We start from the raw sequence: 18,258 nt of genomic DNA on the forward strand, positions 1-18,258 counted from the left end.
AGTATTGCATGTACCACACTAAGGGCAGAACTGTAACAAGTGGTAAAAGTACCACCTTACAGTTATGCTGCAGTGTTAATCAACCAGAGGCACAATAACTCACACAAGTTTTCATACTTGCAACTGTTGCTTATGAGCATATGGTTAAAACTGAATAATATTTTCTGTAAATGACCACAAAGAGTTCTGCAGATGCTGGAGATCCAGAGTAATACACACAATATGCTGGAGGAACTCAGCAGGTCAGGCAGTATCTTTTAGAAAGGAATAAAATGTCAACGTTTTAGGCCAAGACCTGATGAAATGATATTTACCATCTGCTTTTACACTTCTCCACAGTAAGCTACATATGCATGAAGTAATATATTAATATGCAATTTCCCATCTAGTCTGGTGTAAGCCCAACTTTGTGTAAATTTATAATTATTGATGGATAAACCTTGAATTGAACCTGGACAACAAAAGTACAAAAATTGATTAAAAACATAACCTCTCATCAGAAAGTACTCATCCCTTTAGTGTAAGCTCAGTTATAAACTTAGTCACGGTATTGTTTGCAGATTTGAATACATCATTGGTTTGACTGTCTAGGGAAATAGTATTAATATAGAGTTTCAACTGTACATAATTCATTAAACATCTATTTTCCTATGATCAACATGTTTAGGCATTTTCATTATTGCTGAATTCCATTTTAGTATGAAAGAAGTTAATGGTGATTCTATTTTTATCTTGTAGAATGTTGGAAGAGATTTGTGCATTCAAGATGTAGGAGATAGATTGCCCTCCTTACAGTATTTTCTTCAAACCAGCCATATAGCAAAATTAATCAACTTTGGCTAAAATATTTTCAATTGCTTATACTGGATTAAAGTAATTTTGCTACAAAATTGAAATATTTTCCAGTTCTCAGTTAAACACCCAGAAATATATGCAGTGTGATGATATGTAAAACTATAAGATTTATCAGAATTGACTACCTCATGTTGCAAAGTGTCTTATCATTTAGAATATAGACCTTGGAACATTACCGCACAGTCCAAACCCTTTGGCCTATACTGTACTGATTTTTTAACCTACTCCAACGTCAATATCACCCTTCCCTCCCACATAGTCCTCCATTTTACTATCATCCCTGTGCCTATCCAGGCGACTCTTAAATGTCCCTAATGCTTCTGCCACCACCCCTGGCAGCACATTCCAAACACCCACCATTCTCTGTGTAACATTAACTTGCCTCTGACATCCTCCTTTACTTTCCTCCAATCACATTAAAATAATGCCCCTTCATATGAGCATTTTCAGCCTGGGGAAAATGTTTCTGGCTGTCCACTTGATCTGTGCCTCTTATTAACTTGTACACCTCTATCAGGCCACTTTTTTTTATCTTTTGTTGCTCCAAAGAGAAAAGCCCTAGCTCATTCAACCTCTCTCATAAGACATGCTCTTCAATCCAGGCAGCATCCTCTGCACTTTTTCTAAGATTTCCATATCCTTCTCATAATGAGGCAACGAGAACTAAACATAATATTTCCAGGTGTGATCTAACCAGTGTTTTATAGAGCTGCAACGTTACCTTGTCACTCTTGAACTCATTCCTCTGACCAATGAAGGCCAATACACCATATGCCTTCTTAACAGACCTTTCAGTTTGCACAACAACTTTGAAGGATCTAAGGATGTGAACCCCATGATCCCTCTGTTCCTCCACACTGGTAAGAATCCTGCCATTAACCCTGTATTCTGCCTTTAAATTTGACTTTCCAAAATGTATCACCTCACACTTCTCTGGTTTGAGCTCCATCTGCCACATCTCAGCGCACCTCTGCATCCTACCAATGTACCTTTATAAACCTCGGCAACCTTCTACACTATCCACAACACCACTAATCTTCATGTCATCTGCAAATTTACTAATCCACCTTCCCACTTTCTCATCCAAATCACTTATTAAAAATACTCTGCGCCAGGGTCCCAATACAGATCCCTAAGGAACACCATTGGTCACTGACCTCCAGGTAGAATTTGCTCCATCTACAACCACATTCTGTCTCCTATGGGCAAGCCAATTCACACAGCCAAGTTTCCATGGATCCCAAACCTCCTGATTCTCTGAATGATGATAGAAGTGATATTATTGTAAATATTACTAGTGTTTTGCACAAAGGGTTCAAGTAGGTCCACTTCCATCTTAATGTTTATTTGCTAACAGCAGATAATAAGTGCTGGCTAAAATATTTTGTAGTGAACCCACAGCTTAATTTTTTAATTATGGTTTTGTGTCTTTATGATGTATTCTATATGCTGAGTTTTGACTTGTTCAAAGTATAGGCATATTTCAATGATATTACTCTCCTTTACAGGTGCTTGATGATCCCAATGAGGACCATTTGTATATGGGTATGTCCAATGAAAGCCTTCTGTTAGTTCATCTGCATTCCAGACTAGCTTAGAAATAGTTCATTCTGAAAAGAATTACTAAGTAAAAAATGTCATAAATTTATAAATTATATTCATCATGGTATAATGAATCATTTCAAACATTTCAGTTGTAGGAGGGAGGAGGTTGGATTAGTAAGTTTGTGAATGACATGAAAATCGGTGGTGGTGTGGAGAGGATATAGATCAGTGGGAAACTTGTGTGGAGCTTTGGTAGCTGGAATTTAATCTACCCAGCAAGTGTAAGGTGATGCACTTGGAAAGTCACATGGGGTGAGGCAAATACAGTAAATGCTAAGGTACTAAAGAATGTTGATTAATTGAGAGACCATGGTGCTGAAGTTCATTCTTCCTTGAAAATGGCAACACAGGTGGAGAGAATAGTGAAGAAAACATATGGTATGCTTGTCTTCAAGGGTTTGGGCTTATAATATAGGGGTTTGGATCTTTTGTTGAAATTTTACAAAACTAGTAGGCCACGCTTGAAGAAGTGTGTACAGTTTTGGCCACCACACAAGAGAAATGATATGGTGGAGAGAGTGTGAAGGAGATTCATCTGCATGTTGCCTGGATTGGATTACCTCATTTGTGAGGAGGGATTGATTAAGATGGGTTTGTTTCCCTGAAGTGCAGGAGGCTGAGCCATTGGAAGTAGGTGAGAGGCACAGAGAAGATAAATAGGCAAAATCTTTATCCAGTGGTAGAGGTATCAAAAACAAGAAGGCATAATTTTAAGATGAGAGGCAGGAGGTTTCAAAGAGATCTTATGATCAAGTTTTCTTTATTACAGGGCATAAAAGGATACAATCCCATTTTTCACCTTATTACACAAAGCTCTTCTATAATACTGTATTCAGCAAGTTATTTCTGGAGTGCAATCTCTTATGTGAATTTTAGTCTGTAAATGTTGGCATCACCATCTCCCAAGATAATTTATACCAATTTCAACAAAGTTGATCTATTAAATGAAAAATGAAACACCTTTAAATATTCAGCAAGTCTGACAGGATTTGTGGAGAATGTAGAAGATTGAGGGGAGATTTCATAGAGGTGTACAAAATTATGAGTGGTATAGATAGGGTAAATGCATGCAGGCTTTTTCTACTGAGGTTAGGTAAGACAACAACTGGAGATCATGAATAAAGGGTAAAAGGTGATGTGTTGAAGAAGAACATGAGGGGGAACTTCTTCACTCAGAAGATGCTAGAAGTGTGGAACAAGCTGCCAATGCAAGCTGTGAATGCAGGTTCGATTTTAAAATGTAAGAAAAATTTGGGTAGGTATATGAATGGGAGGGGTATGAAGAGCTATAGTCTAGGTGCAGGTTGATGTGACTAAGCAAATTAATGGTTTGACATGGACTAGATGAGCCGAAGAGCCTGTTTCTGTGCTGTAGTGTTCATCACTCTGTGACTCTAACCTGAGTTGTAAAGAGTTCCTGAAAGTGAGTCTGTAGTTTGTTGAATCATTTCAGAGTATAAGTGAATTAAGTTATCCATGCTGGTTCAGGAGCCTGATGGTTGTAGGGTAATAACTGTTCCTGAACCAAGTTGTGTGGGGCTACGACCTCCTGCACAATGGTAGTAGCGAGAAGAGAATATGGCCTGGTGATGAATACTATTTTCTTGTAGCACAGCTCCATGTAAATGCAGTCATTGGTGGGGGAGGGGGGCATCAATGCTATGATGGACATGGTTGTGTCTACCACTTTGTGTAGCCCTTTCTATTCCTGGGCCTTGGTGTTTCCATACAAGACTGTGATGCAATCGGTCAGGATACTCTCCACTGTGCATCTATAGGTTTGTCAAAGTGTTTAGTGACATGCTGAATCTCAAAGTTCAAAGTAAATTTATTATCAAAGTACACATACAGTATGTCACCATCAACAACCTTGAGATTCATCTTCTTGCGGGCATACTCAATAAATCCATGATAGAATAATAACCATAATACAATCAGTGAAAAACTGCACCAACGTGGGCCTTCAACCAGTGTGCAAAAGACAACAAACTGTGCAAATAAAAAAAGAAAAAATAATAATAATAGATAAACAAGCAATAAATATTGAGAACTGAGCTGAAAAGTCCTTGAAAGTGACTCCATAGGTTGTGGGAACATTTTAATAATAGGGCAAGTGAAGTTGAGTGAAGTAATCTCTAATGAAGTTAGATTAAATTCCCTTTGGTTCAAGAGCTTGGTGGTTAAGGGGTAATAACTGTTCCTGAACCTGGTGGTGTGAATTCCAAGGCTCCTGTGTCATCTTCCTGATGGCAGAAGCGAGAACAGAGCATGTCCTGGGTGGTGGGGGAGGGGGGGGTCCCGATGATGAATGGTGCTTTCCTGCGACAGGGCTTCCTATAGGTGTGCTCAGTGTTGGGGAGGGCTTTACCCGTGAAGGACTGGCCCATATCCACTACTTTTTGTATGATTTTCTGTTCGAGGGCATTAATGTTTCCTTACCTATGTGCGATGCAGCCTGTCAGTTTACCCTCCACTACAGATCTAAAGAATAATCTACGCAAACTTCTAAGAAAATGGAGGTGGTGTTGTGCCTTCTTCGTAATGGCACTTATGTGCTGTTCATTTATTGTTGGAACAGTTTAGGAGGCCCAAGACGGAGTTCAGAGTGGGGGGGTGAATGCAAAATTAAAGTGAGAGACAACTAGAATCTCAGGGTGGTCCTTTGGACTGAAGAGAAATGATTTGAAATGATGTTACCCATTTGAGTTTGGTTTTCTATCTATGGAGGAGATCACTTTTGTGAGTACCAAAGCTGAATATTAAATGTGTAGTATTCTAAATTATAATATTAAATTTAATCCTCTAAATTTGTTAATAGATATTTCTGAGCTTTAAATAAATATGTAAGAAGATATGGAAGTAGATTTATGGCACAGGATCAGCCATGATCTTGTTGAATGGCAAAGCTGGCTTGAGAGACCATACTATTGCTCTTGTTCATTATCTTGCATTTTAAGTAAGGTGTACAATTGGAATTACTAAATTGCATGAAGCTTTAAAAAAAAGTTGCAGGGAAATTTGTAATACTTTGCAGAATGTTTCAGAGAAAAACCATTCCTCTTAGTTGGGATGTATAAAATTTGTATTAATAACCCTAACATAGTGATTAATAGAAATGAATAAAGTATGAAAAACGCGGGAGGAGAAAGTGAACCATAATAAAGGAAACTTAAAAGTTATGGCAGGCAAAATGCATCTGTCTTGGGCAGTAAGTGGAAGGAGAGGGAATCAGACATTGGGTAAATACTGATAACTACCCCATTTATGTTTGTGCAGTTTCTGGGTCATCCTGATATAGGTGGAAGTTTTCTTCTTGAAGTACGCACCAGCTTTCAAAAATCAAAAAAGTAATAATGTTTAGACTAGCATCCTACCACAATAATTAAATGTTTAAAGTGCAGCAGATATGCTTAAAATGCACGTCTGTTTCTAACACCGGAAGAGGTTCACACTTTCTTTTGGAAATATGTTTATAAACAAACAGTGAAAACAGAATTGACAAATATACAGTTGATGTAAATCATATAGAATTAAGATACCAAGATAAACAGCAATGAAAGTGCATTTCTGTGTGACTCGGCAAATAAAATGTAAGCTGATATATTATTTGTATTTCTTTTTCAGTTTTTGAATTAGTGAAACAAGGGTAAGTATCTATCTTACTGTTGACATTCTGCTTTCTATTTGTGCTATTTACGTACATATAAACATAAGAATTAGGCACAGGATTAGAGCAATGAAGTTCTCTGCTCCCTTAATCTTCTTCACGATTATAAGATCACGACATATCTGGTTATGATTTCAAACACATGTTCGTCTGTCTTTCGCCACAATTCCCAATTATTTTGTATTTAATATTTCAATAATATTTGAACAATTTTATACATATTTGATTAAGCATTCTTGTATATTTAAATAATTAGTTATATGTAAAATTGTGATTATCATCATGCTACCACATGATATGTGCATGCCTGGCTTTAAGTAAACCCAAAGAAGACCCATGTTTTTAGACTCCGTATTGTCCTTTGAATTAATTTAATGTTTTGAAATTTCAAAACATATCAGTGGCAACAAGGTATTTTTAAAGCGAACCAGAGACAGTTCAAGAGCAGCAAAATCCAGAGGAATGTCGAGTAAAAGACGTAGTCTAGCATGTGCGACAGTTGGTTGTTTAAAAAAGCAGTACACCACATATTCTTTGGAAGGGAAGACATGATCAAGTTACTTTTAAAAAAAACTTAAAAATCGGAATTCACAGGTTCCTAGAAAGTGAGTACTGGGTGATAATAATCATGAATAAAAGCATTAATGGCCTGCTACATCAGAGAAAGGTCGATGAATTTAATTACACTATGAGTAATTGGCTCATGTATACTGAACTATTGGAACAGTATTTTGAAGCAATAGAAATGGCAAATGAGTACCAATTTTGCGAAATGCATTGCATTTAAAGGCATTTAGTTTGCTTCAATGTTTGACTGCTCCAACCAAAATAGCTTTGCTGCTATTGTAGACGTGATGCAGGAACACTTGGAACCAAAGCAGTTGTTGATTGGAGAATGCTTTTGGTTTCATGAGCAGAATCAGAAAGGACGAGTCCATTTCAGTGAACGTGGCTGAATTGAAGAGATTGTCTGAGCCTTGTCAGTTTGGAAATTGGCTTAATGATATACTGAGAGATTTTTTAGTTTGTGGAATCTTAAGAGAAAGCATTCAAAAACAGCTCCTTTCTGAAGCACAGTTTACATTCAGATGAGCAATGGAAACCGCAGATACAATTGGTTTGCAGTCAGGAACAAAAGGGAGCATGAACAAAATTGCATTGTCTAAACAGAAACCGGCCTGGTTGAATAAATTGACCATTGTGGCAGGAGCTCACGTACACCAAACAAATGCAAATTTAAAGGAGAAACTTGTAGAAAGTGCAACAAAACAGGTCACATACAAAGAGCATGTTAGGCAGACAAAAATAAATGGACTGCTCAAGGAAGAGAAAAAGCTAAAAACTCAAATTGCAGTTTCAAAAAGAAAACTAACCTGCATGATACTGAAAAATCTGATAATGATGAGAGTGACACAGAACTGTGTAGCCTTGAAATTTATAGGGTGAAAATTAATATGGCTTACAAGAAGTGAACGGCAAATTAATTAAAATGGAATTAGACACTGATTCAGCTGTTTCAGTCATTCCATAAGATGTGTTTGAATGGCATTTCAAAGCTACTAAACTGAAGTATGCAGGTGTTCAACAAAGAAATTATACTGGAGAACAGATAACTCCTGTAGGAATGACATTTGTGACTGTGAAATACAACAACCAATAAGCCAGATTGAGTGTGTGTGTGATAAAAATAGACGGACCAGCTTCGTGGGGGTGTGTCTGGCTAAGACAACTATAACTTGATTGGAGATGCATCCACCATTTGCATGCCACATCCTCTGCAATGAAGCCATATGAAAGCAAATTGAGGAAGTTGTTGGAGGATGCCACAACTGTCTCCATGCTGAACACTATGAACTGTTGCCCAACAGAGGACAACCGGGTATTGGTGCCATCCTCTGTGCCTCTGGTTGGAAAGCATATTGGACCAAGGAAGGGCCATGCTGCTCAGAAGACGCGTGGAAGTGACAAAAGCAGTGGTCCAACTACAGCAGTTTTTGTAGGCAATATATCCGAGAAAGCTTCTGATATGTTAATATGTTTGAAAATAGCCTGGTTTTAAAATGGAAGTGAGTTCAAGGGGCTTCAGGAAAGTTGCAAGCATTTGGATTTTGTGAGTATAAAGAACCAGACTCTACTCTGTGTGCATTAATGTTAGTGCATGAACTTCAAGTAGGAAACAGAAAGCTGCTTGTAAAAGTAGATGTAAAGACCAAAGCCTAGCTGGATGAATGGAAGGCCAAAACGAAAGGAGGCAATGGATAGATGAAAACCGAGCACTCATCAGAAGATGTTGTAGATGAGGAAACCAAGAAGACCAGAAAGGGAGCAATAGCAGGATTAAGAAGAGAATACTCCAGTGATCGAAATGCACCTTCCCGTGACCTAGATGCACAAACTAGAAGAAGAAAAATAAAAAAGAAAGGTGACTATCACTACCAGAACCACTTCCTGCAGTGTCAGAGTCAACTCCTACAACTAGCATGGAAGAGGCCCCAGAACCTGAGATTATTTTACAGCCACGTCTTACCTACCAAGCAGTGATATCGTTTGTCAAGAAAGATTATATCCCACAAGATTATGAAATCCTCCACTGTGATTAAATCTTTAAGCCTGAATGGGACAATTTAAAATTTACTATGCTGTGATGTCTGTATATAGTAGTTGCATTATAATATATACTGTGTATATAGTTCAGATGCATTCTATATTGAGTTGGAGTTTATAGCTAAGCAGGGAGGAGTGTTGTGTATTTAATATTTCAATAATGTTTGAGTAATCTTGTACATATATTTGATTAAGCATTTTCTTATGTTTAAATAATTACGGGTTATATGTAAAAATACATTAATTGCATATATCAACAAACTACCTCATGATATGTTCATACCTTGCTTAAAGTGAATTCGAAGAAGATCTGCATTTTCAGACTCCATATCTTCTTTTAAATTAATTTAGTGATGATTTTAAGTTACAAAGCACAACACCTACACCTTTGCAATTCCCACAAAATGCAGGAGGAGCTCTGCAGGTCAAGCAGCATCTATGGGAATGAATAAACAGTGTTTCGGGCTGAGACCCTTTTCAGGATGAAAAAGAACGGGGAAGGTGCCACCTACCTCCTTTATCATTTATCTATCTCTTCCTAACAAGTATTAAAATACTCTATTTTTGTATATGAAGACACATTTTCACTTTTTAATCTCTTGCATGATAACCCCACCCTTTTTTTAAAAAATAGTGACCTCTAGATCTAGAATTGGACACAAGGAAAGCTGTCCTCTCCTTATCTACCCTAACAAAACCACTCAGTCATGTCTCCCTACTCTTCTAACCCTTTCCTCCATAAAGTTAAACTTTTTTAAATCTAATGTATTAATCTAATAAACTTTCTCTGAACTATTTCTAATATTATAATGTTGCATCTATCCTTAAATTGAGGTCATTACCATATACACTGCTCTCATTAATGCTGTAAATGCTAGAGTGTTACCTCACTACTTTTGTACTCAATCCTACTGTTGATACATAATAACCTTTTATTAGTTTTCCTGATTGTTTACTATACCTGCTATCTGCCTTTGAGTCATGCAGTAGGTCATCCAGAACCCTCTGCATCTCAGAGCTCTGCAAGTCTTTTGCCATTAGTTTCCCTAAATTTAGACCCAAAATAAATGAGTTCACATTTTCGTTCATTTGCCACAACTTTTGTCCATTCACTAAATTATTATAACCTCCTTACATTTAAGAGTATTTTTGTGATTAAGAATAGATGCTAGAAGGTATTTGCTAAGATGTTACACTGAATGTTTATGCCATGATTGGAGGTTGTAGTATGTTGATCTGGATTGAAGATTAATTAGCCAACAAAAAGTAAACATAAATGAACCTCTTTTTTTGTTGATGAGATGTAATAAATGATATGGCTCAGGAATCTTTTCTGGGTCCTCAAGATTTTACCACTTTCATAAATGAATTGAGGATGCTGAAGGAATGGTTGATAAATTGTAACGACAAAAGTGAGAACTTTAGCTTTTATTTGCTACAGTAATTTTTCATTGTGATATCTTAGCAAATGCCTTGTGAAAGATGTTGTTTAAATATCTCTTAGAGCTTCTCAGCTGACCACGCTCTTAGCCTAATTTTGCCAGTTTGCTTTTGCCCATCCACTCTGCTTTATTGCACCCATGTTTTATTTTGGTAAGTTTAAAATGCTATTCTTAAAAATTAAATGATTACTTAATGTGTTTGATGCACTGCAAATTGTGTGTAAAAAGAAAGCACATTATAATGTTTCTGGATGGAATTCTCCCAGTCTGGGAAAAAAAAACATACAAATTGTGGCCTCACTTCAGAGAAAGTTTAGGAAAATAATTAATGTTATTTTATTTGAAAAGCCCTGCTTTTATATGATGGTAATTTTTCCTGTAATTCACTATTATTTATATTCCTCTAATCTACAAACCAGTTTGTTTTCCCGTTGATATTTTCCCTTTCATATTGACAGTGTATTTACAATATTGTGTTCTTTGTTCATTTCTACAACTCCACTAAGGGCATCATTTTAATTGTTATCAAGCAAAAGCTCAGTTTGTTTTTTTTATAGTCAGTTGGCTTAAGAGTGGTCATAAATTTAAAGTGGTGACCATGGAAAGGAAGTATAAATTACTGTTGTGTCAAAAGATTTTGTTCACACCATGCATCGAAATCTTGGATCAGTTTGGCACTTTAACTATTGTGCAGAGTCTGGAAATGACATTGGTGATTAATAACTCTGCTAATGATTCTCTCAATCTGAACAAGTGACCTTTCTAACCTCTCTTAAGGACCTGCAAAAATTAAAACTGTATTAGACCTTCATTCACCCTACAGCTCAGATAAATATTGTTTATGTTGGGACTTCAGCTTTACCTGTTTGTTTCCAATTGATTATATATTGTTTCAGCCCTGTGATGGAAATTCCAACTGATAAACCCTTGACAGAAGAACAAGCACGATTCTACTTCCAAGATTTGACCATGGGAATTGAATTTTGTAAGTGCATGATCTATTCCTTTTGTGTGCTTCTGAGTAGAGAGAGGGAAAGAAATGTAATGTCTGGCTGACATACTGTTCACTTTTTTTTAATTCCTCTGTTTCACTGCATCATGTGCACTCTCTAGGAAGTAAACTGCTGAACTTTTTCCTGAGCTATGCTGTCAGTAGGGAAGTGGTCTAAGTATGAGAGTGGTTCAGACTAACGCTCTCTCTAATTCATTCCATTATGCATGTCTGAATTTGGAACTCAGAAGTAGAAAATTATTGGAAGCAATCCAAATGACCCTTTAATAATAATCCATAAACAAAACATTCAACAGTTCTGAGAAAGATAGTTTGAACTGAATTAACATTGTAGTTCAAGGACCTCTTATCAAGAAATGGGGATGGAGATAAGTCGTTTTATGAAGCAGAAAGTGAGGGTAAAGGAGAGAAATGAAAAGAAGGTTGAGATAAAGCAAAAGGCAAGAAAATTAAATGGATAATACATTGGTCGTGCGGGATGAAAGGGGGAATTGCTGAATAACAAAAGAAACATTGGAGGAAGTGAAATTAGGCAAAATAGCCAGGTTATCTGAAATCACCAGAAAATTAAAATTATGGCTGTTTTTAAATGTGAAATGAATAATCAAGAAGTGTAGATTTCCTGAAATTATGAGCTCACTACTGCGTCCAGAAAGCTGAAATGTGTCCAATTGGTTGAAAAATTGTCCCATTAAGCTTGAATTTTATTGGTGCAGTGTAGGAAGACAAATTAGAAGTCAGACAGCAGTGGGCAATTGGAAGTTCAAAGTCATAGCTGCATGTTAGAGTTGAAATGCAGAACTGAAGAGACAGTCAGAGTGGCAATGAGATAGTGAATGAGATAATCAAGAGTAGATTGTGTGACTATTCTGTCAAACCCTCTCTCCCCTCCCTCTCCCCCCCCCCTCAAAACCTGTATATCCCTCTAAAGGGTCACTGACCTGTTTTTCTCTTGATAAATGTTATTTGACCTGAATGTTCTAATAACAGCTTTCTTCAATTTGCACTTGAAATATGGCTTCAGTTACTTGCTAAATTTGACACGATTTTGCTCTGAGCTTGATGTTTAATTATCAGATATGTGTAGGTAATTGCTTTTATTTGTAGTAGGGAAATTAGTTTGAGATATAAAGCATTACTCTGGTCCTCCTGCCCTAAGACGTAGTGCTGCAGAGTTTAACAATGAAAGTAATAATATAAATTTAACAAAATGTTTTCTGTGTGCAGTGCACTATCAAAAGATCATTCATCGTGACATTAAGCCTTCCAATCTTTTGGTTGGAGAAGATGGACGTATCAAAATTGCTGATTTTGGGGTTAGCAATCAGTTTGAAGGAACTGATGCTCTTCTAACCAGCAGCGTGGGCACTCCTGCATTTATGGCCCCAGAGACTATTTTAGAATCCAGAAGGAATTTTCATGGCAAGGTAAAAACAAAAGGAAAATTTTCATTTTCTGCAAAAAAAAAACTTAATTAGCCTTTAAAATGCATTTAGCTGAGATTCTTACATTTGTGCTATTTCCCACTTATTTTACATTAGAACTGAATTTTAATCCTGACAATTGTGTCAGCTATAGTTTGATCATTTTGCCTATCTGTTTTGTTTCAGATGCTAGTAGCAATTTGTAACCCATCCCTTTAAATGGGAAGCCCCTTCCCTTAGCAGTGGTTACTTTTATAATGAGGAATTACTTTTAAAGCAAACTTACAACTATGTGTAATCATTCTGGATCAAAAAGAAATAGTTATGCCAGTTACTATTTAATAAAGCTATAAAATTTGTATTTTGTACACTTAATTTAGTGGAAAAAGTCTAATGGTCATGGAAAAAATAACTAAATTTATTGCAAAAGTGAAAAAAAACACTAATAAAGGAACTTCTACATACCATCAGTTCATTCCCCTGGAAATTTTAATATTGGGAAAATCAGCCTTGGGGCTTTCTTAAATTCTTAACTTGAATGTATATTCAATTATTATGTTTATTTACATGGAGTGTTTTTTCAATATATTTTCTGAAGACTTCAGCTTCAGATATGTAACATGTTGCTGTGTGTTTTAATTTTGATTCTGATTGTGATTTCTCTGATTAGGCTTTGGATGTCTGGGCGATGGGTGTCACATTATACTGCTTTGTTGTGGGGCAAGTAAGTAAAAGTAATTAACACAGCAGTTTCAATAAAGCTCTTTAATTTAACACTTCAATAACTACAGCCAAGCTGTAAGAAAATGGATATGAAACTGATAAAGCTCTGTTTTTATGCTAGTGTCCCTTTATGGATGATCATATATTAAGTCTGCATAACAAAATTAAGAACCATCTGGTGGAATTTCCTGAGCAGTAAGTATTAATGATTAATATTTTTTCTAACTTTTCTGAATTTTGCTGTTTCTAGCTTTATCATTTTTTAAAATTCTTATTCAGTGACTTAGATTTGCAAACTTCTGTGAGTTGAAGTGTGTGATAATTTAATATGGGAAATGTTGCTACTCTTGGTGGAAAATACTTAAATGTCTTTTTTTTCCATTTTGCAAACTAGGTCAGAACTCTCTGAAGAGGTGAAGGATCTTATTTTTAAAATGTTAGATAAAAACCCAGAAACCAGAATTACAGTTTCACAAATCAAGGTAACAAAGGGAAACATTGCTCCTGCAATTATTTGGAGATTTCTTTGCTGATATATGCTTTATCAATATTTTTATAAACATATGAGTAAATTGAAATAAGTTGTTACACTTCTGGTTAGTCTGTAGTTCAGTACACAAAAAAATAATTTTGAGGAGGATACCCATATCATTAAGGAGACAACCATTTCACAGTATGTCCACAGTCAATGAGGGGCAATATAAAATGAATAAAAGCATATGATTGCCAGCTTGTAATTTCAGCTGGCGATACACTTTATTAGGTACAGCAGTAGAATACAGTGTAGTTGTCACCTTCTGTAGCCGATCTACTTCAAGGTTATTATAAGTTGTTGTTCTTCTGCACACTACTGATGTAACTCATGGTTATTTGAGTTACTATTGCCTTCCTGTCAGTTTAAACCAGTTCCACCATTCTCTTCTGACCTGTCATTAACAAGGCATTTTCGTCCACCAAACTGCCACTCACTGGATTTTTTTTTTTTGTTTTTCACACCATTCTCTGTAAACTCTAGAGACTGCTATGTGAGAAAACCTCAGAAGATCAACAGTTTCTGAGATACTCAAACTGTCCCATCTGGCACCAACAATCATTCCACATTCAAAGTCACTTAGATCAGTTGAACAGCAACAGAATCTTTTGAACATGTCTGCATGCTTTTATACATTTGAGTTGCTGTATGTGATTGGCTAATTAGATATCTGCATTATTGAGTAGGTGTACATGTGTACCTAATAAAGTAGCCACTGAATATATTAACTTGGCCTGGATTTTGTAAGATTTTTCCAGAATTTGTGCATGAGTTACTGATACTTCACAGCAGAGTTGCCATTAAGTTTTAGGATTCCTGCATAAATCCCCATGTCTCAAACTATCTCGCCAAGGTCAGCTGGTCATTTTCCATCTCCTGTGCTGTTCTTTAATATTCTCCATACTATGGAGAATTTACACTTGTATTCTGAACCAGATGTAACATAAACCCACTCATTTAAATGAGATGTTGTTTACATACATCTGTTGATGCTTCTGGACACATCTTCAGTGATGTTCCTGGAATCATCGGGTGTTTCGGGTCTTTCAACATCATACAACCTCCTCCAGGTGACCCAGCCGGGGCTGATCAGCCCCCAGCTTGTGTCCAGATGGCTAGCTACTTATGACTCCATGGCTCCCCTCTTTTGAGCCACAGCCATCTTGAGGCCCTCTCCGCCGCATCGGTAGTACTGCGGATGGCTCTCCTCTTCCTCTCTCCCTCGATGCCCAAAATGCTGAAGGCTCTAACTAAAGAACGGGCTATGAATCCCCTACAACCAACCTCCACTGGGAGACACCTCGCTCTCCATCGATACTGACAATAATTGTTGTCATGGCTTGCAGCTTCCTATCAACCCCTCCCTTCGCTGTTGCCTCCAGAATTTGGTTAACATCTTCATTGAACTGCTTCCACAGTGAAGTCATGTTAGCTGCAGGCCATTTGATCCGCCTCCTGTTAGACTTCTTGTTAGAGGGATTAGTTTGCAACACTTGGAGGTTCCGGGCACTATGGGGTGACTCCGGGCCTGGCCCCTCCTTCGTCTCACCAGGTTGGACACCTGCACGTTGTGCGGCTCCTGCTCCTGCCAAACACTTCATCCTCGCTTGGTGGATCTTCAAGCCATGATCGTTCTTGCAGATTTTGCCACATGCACACTGCTTCCTCATCATCGTTTGTTCATTGCCTGGGTCTGATGTCGTTGTGTTCATCTGACTGGGATGCTCATCCTCCTCCCCTCTCGGGCACCCCTGGGGGTATCTTTTCCTTAGATTCTTTGTAGCTTTTGTGGGGGTCCTCCTCTTAGAGGACACAGATTGGGTTGCAAGCCCGTTCTGCCCTGGTTGCCGTCTCTCCGGGCTGTCACTGACTCTCCAGTCGTCACCACTCTTTTCGCGGTTGTCACCCAGTCTTTCCTGGTTGTCACTGATTAACTCAGGGTGTAAGCTGTGTACATACATCTGTTGATGCTTCTGGACACATCTTCAGTGATGTTCCTGGAATCATTGGGTGTTTCAGGTCTTTCAACATCACACACCCTCCTCCAGGTGACCCAGCCGGGGCTGATCAGACCCTAGCTTGTGTCCAGATGGCTAGCTACTTATGACTCCATGGCTCCCCTCTTTTGAGCCACAGCCATCTTGAGGTCCTCTCTGCCGCATCGGTGGTACTGCGGATGGCTCTCCAGTAATGAAGAATCTTGATAGTTAACAAAACTAAAAATGGGGCTTTCCGTACTATTAACAACTCCAAAGAGTGGTGATGGTCTTATCCTGGCCTTTGCACATTAATCCATAATGCAATTCATGGCCTTTCACTCAGGGCCCTCCCATTTGGCTCCAGAACCATTTGGGAAGTGATGTCTATCTTTAGTAGTGAAGGCAAGTTTGGGAAATGAGGGTAGTATGGACTTTATTGCCTTTGTCCCACTGTGGTTTGGAGAAATAGGGTATGTGGAAGAAAGAGGATTGGTGGTAGGATGTGGGGAGTTGCCATTCATGGGATGTGAAGTAGATAAGTTTACCAGCAGGAAAACACTACATCCAGCCCACAGCTTTGCTGAAAAGGTAATGGAATCATCGTGTTATGACAATAGTTCTCATAATATGGTCAGAATAAAGTTTTTATAGTTGTAAATGTAAAACTATTAACAATTGTATATTTTTGTCTGATTAAAAATGTGGTCAATTATTACTATAACATTAAGGTGAATATCCAGCAGTATGCTGAGGAACCTACTTTTGTGGTTATTTTCTTTAACTTATAGTTGCATCCATGGGTGACGAGATATGGTGCTGAAACACTTCCTACAGAGGATGAGAATTGTACGCTTGTTGAAGTAACTGAAGAGGAGGTTGAGAATTCTGTAAAACATATTCCAAGCCTAGCAACAGTGGTAAGCAATAATGTTAATTCAGAGTCACAAATAAGTCACTGCATGTCCTGTAAGTATGGTCCATGCTGATGATACCTGGACCTTATTCACCATATGATGATTGTATCTATTTGCCTAGTCTTCAGCAGGTCATAGAAACAACTTAAATTATGTAAATCTTCTATCACTTGAGCCTCAGATGTCCCTAATAATGTTGGGCACATCCTGGTATGTACTAATAGATACTCTTCATACTCTTCATTGTAGTGTACCATTTCCAGTGATTAAAAATATGGTAATAAAGTTTGTTGTCACATGCAGATCTTTGCTCCACCGACAACTATTTCAGAATTAACTTCAATTCCAAAAGTCAAAGTTACAAAGCACTATTTTTCCAACACTATTTTTCTTTGTTGTTAGTAGTGTTTAAATGTAAACATATAAACAGAACCAGATTACTTTTTATGTAAGTCAGGCGCCCAAGATGTATAAAAAGAACATATTTAATCACATGCTTTCAGATGTAGAACAGTACAAAATTTATGCTTTTTCACTAGATTCTTGTTAAAACAATGTTACGTAAACGCTCCTTTGGAAACCCTTTTGAGGGGAATAGGAGAGAGGAAAGATCTTTGCCTGCATCAGGAAGCATTCTTGTGTAAGTAAACAGATACATTTATTCTTTGTTTTTATGTGATTAGAAATAAGATCCAATCACTTAACTGCATTGCTTAATATCTTCAAAAGCATTGGGTTTTTTTTGTCTGAAGATTTGTGAATTTTCCTTTATTCTGCAATACTATTTAAGCAATTGAAAACTTTGATTTTCTCCACCAAAATATGTGTAAATCTTGATGGAAGCAATTTTATTTAAAAGCATCATGAACCATATTTATTGGATATATAAATGTTAGTACCTTGTAAGAGGGAGGATTTTGAAATTTGACAGGGTAGTTACAGGAATCATGTTACCCCTGGCTGGGGGGCCTCAGTCCAGGAGCCACAGCTTGAAACTAAAAGTTTCAGCCATTCAGGCAGTGAGATGGGATTTCTTTCTCCTTGACAGTTATGAATATTTGGAATGCTCTACCAAAAGGGCCGTGGCAATTTAGCCATCAAGTACATGCATGACATAGATGGAAAGGTTTCTAAATGTTAAAAGAATTAAGAGATGTTAGGTTAGTGCTAGAAAAGTAGAGATAGCTATAATACTGAATCGAAAAAGAGTCACAAGTGACCAATTCCTACTTTTATTTCTTAAGCCCTTATTAAAATAAATATGCAGCTAAATATTAGTTCATGGCTGTTTTTTTAAAAAAAGTATTTCAGTACGTCAGTTCCCATTTTGCCATCACTGGTTTTTACCATGGTTTCTATCAGCATTGTTACAAAGCAAAGTGTTTCAGATGTTATATTGATAAAACGGATTTCTCATTCACCTGTTGTCTGGTAACAGCGTAAAAACACAATATAGCCAGCAGCATGACTGATATCTACCTCAGTGCTTCAGCCTGCATCT

General features: G+C 37.3%; 2 protein-coding genes across 5 annotated transcripts in view; one reads left to right on the plus strand and one right to left on the minus strand.

The window, feature by feature from the left end:
- The window catches only part of LOC134338538 (calcium/calmodulin-dependent protein kinase kinase 2-like), a 66,642-nt gene that overhangs the window by 30,084 nt on the left and 18,300 nt on the right, over window positions 1-18,258 (plus strand). For all 4 annotated transcript variants that reach the window (XM_063034432.1, XM_063034435.1, XM_063034434.1 and 1 more), the window contains 9 exons: window positions 2,364-2,400; window positions 6,085-6,106; window positions 11,070-11,158; window positions 12,413-12,612; window positions 13,280-13,333; window positions 13,454-13,527; window positions 13,727-13,814; window positions 16,632-16,760; window positions 17,297-17,397. In XM_063034432.1, coding sequence (XP_062890502.1) covers window positions 2,364-2,400; window positions 6,085-6,106; window positions 11,070-11,158; window positions 12,413-12,612; window positions 13,280-13,333; window positions 13,454-13,527; window positions 13,727-13,814; window positions 16,632-16,760; window positions 17,297-17,397 — 794 coding nt within the window. The remainder of the gene's footprint in view (window positions 1-2,363; window positions 2,401-6,084; window positions 6,107-11,069; window positions 11,159-12,412; window positions 12,613-13,279; window positions 13,334-13,453; window positions 13,528-13,726; window positions 13,815-16,631; window positions 16,761-17,296; window positions 17,398-18,258) is intronic.
- The window catches only part of p2rx4a (purinergic receptor P2X, ligand-gated ion channel, 4a), an 88,897-nt gene that overhangs the window by 4,453 nt on the left and 66,186 nt on the right, over window positions 1-18,258 (minus strand). The gene's annotated exons all lie outside the window — the stretch shown is intronic.

Source organism: Mobula hypostoma, chromosome 27, assembly GCF_963921235.1.
Source record: "Mobula hypostoma chromosome 27, sMobHyp1.1, whole genome shotgun sequence".
In the NCBI taxonomy this organism is placed as follows: domain Eukaryota; kingdom Metazoa; phylum Chordata; class Chondrichthyes; order Myliobatiformes; family Myliobatidae; genus Mobula; species Mobula hypostoma.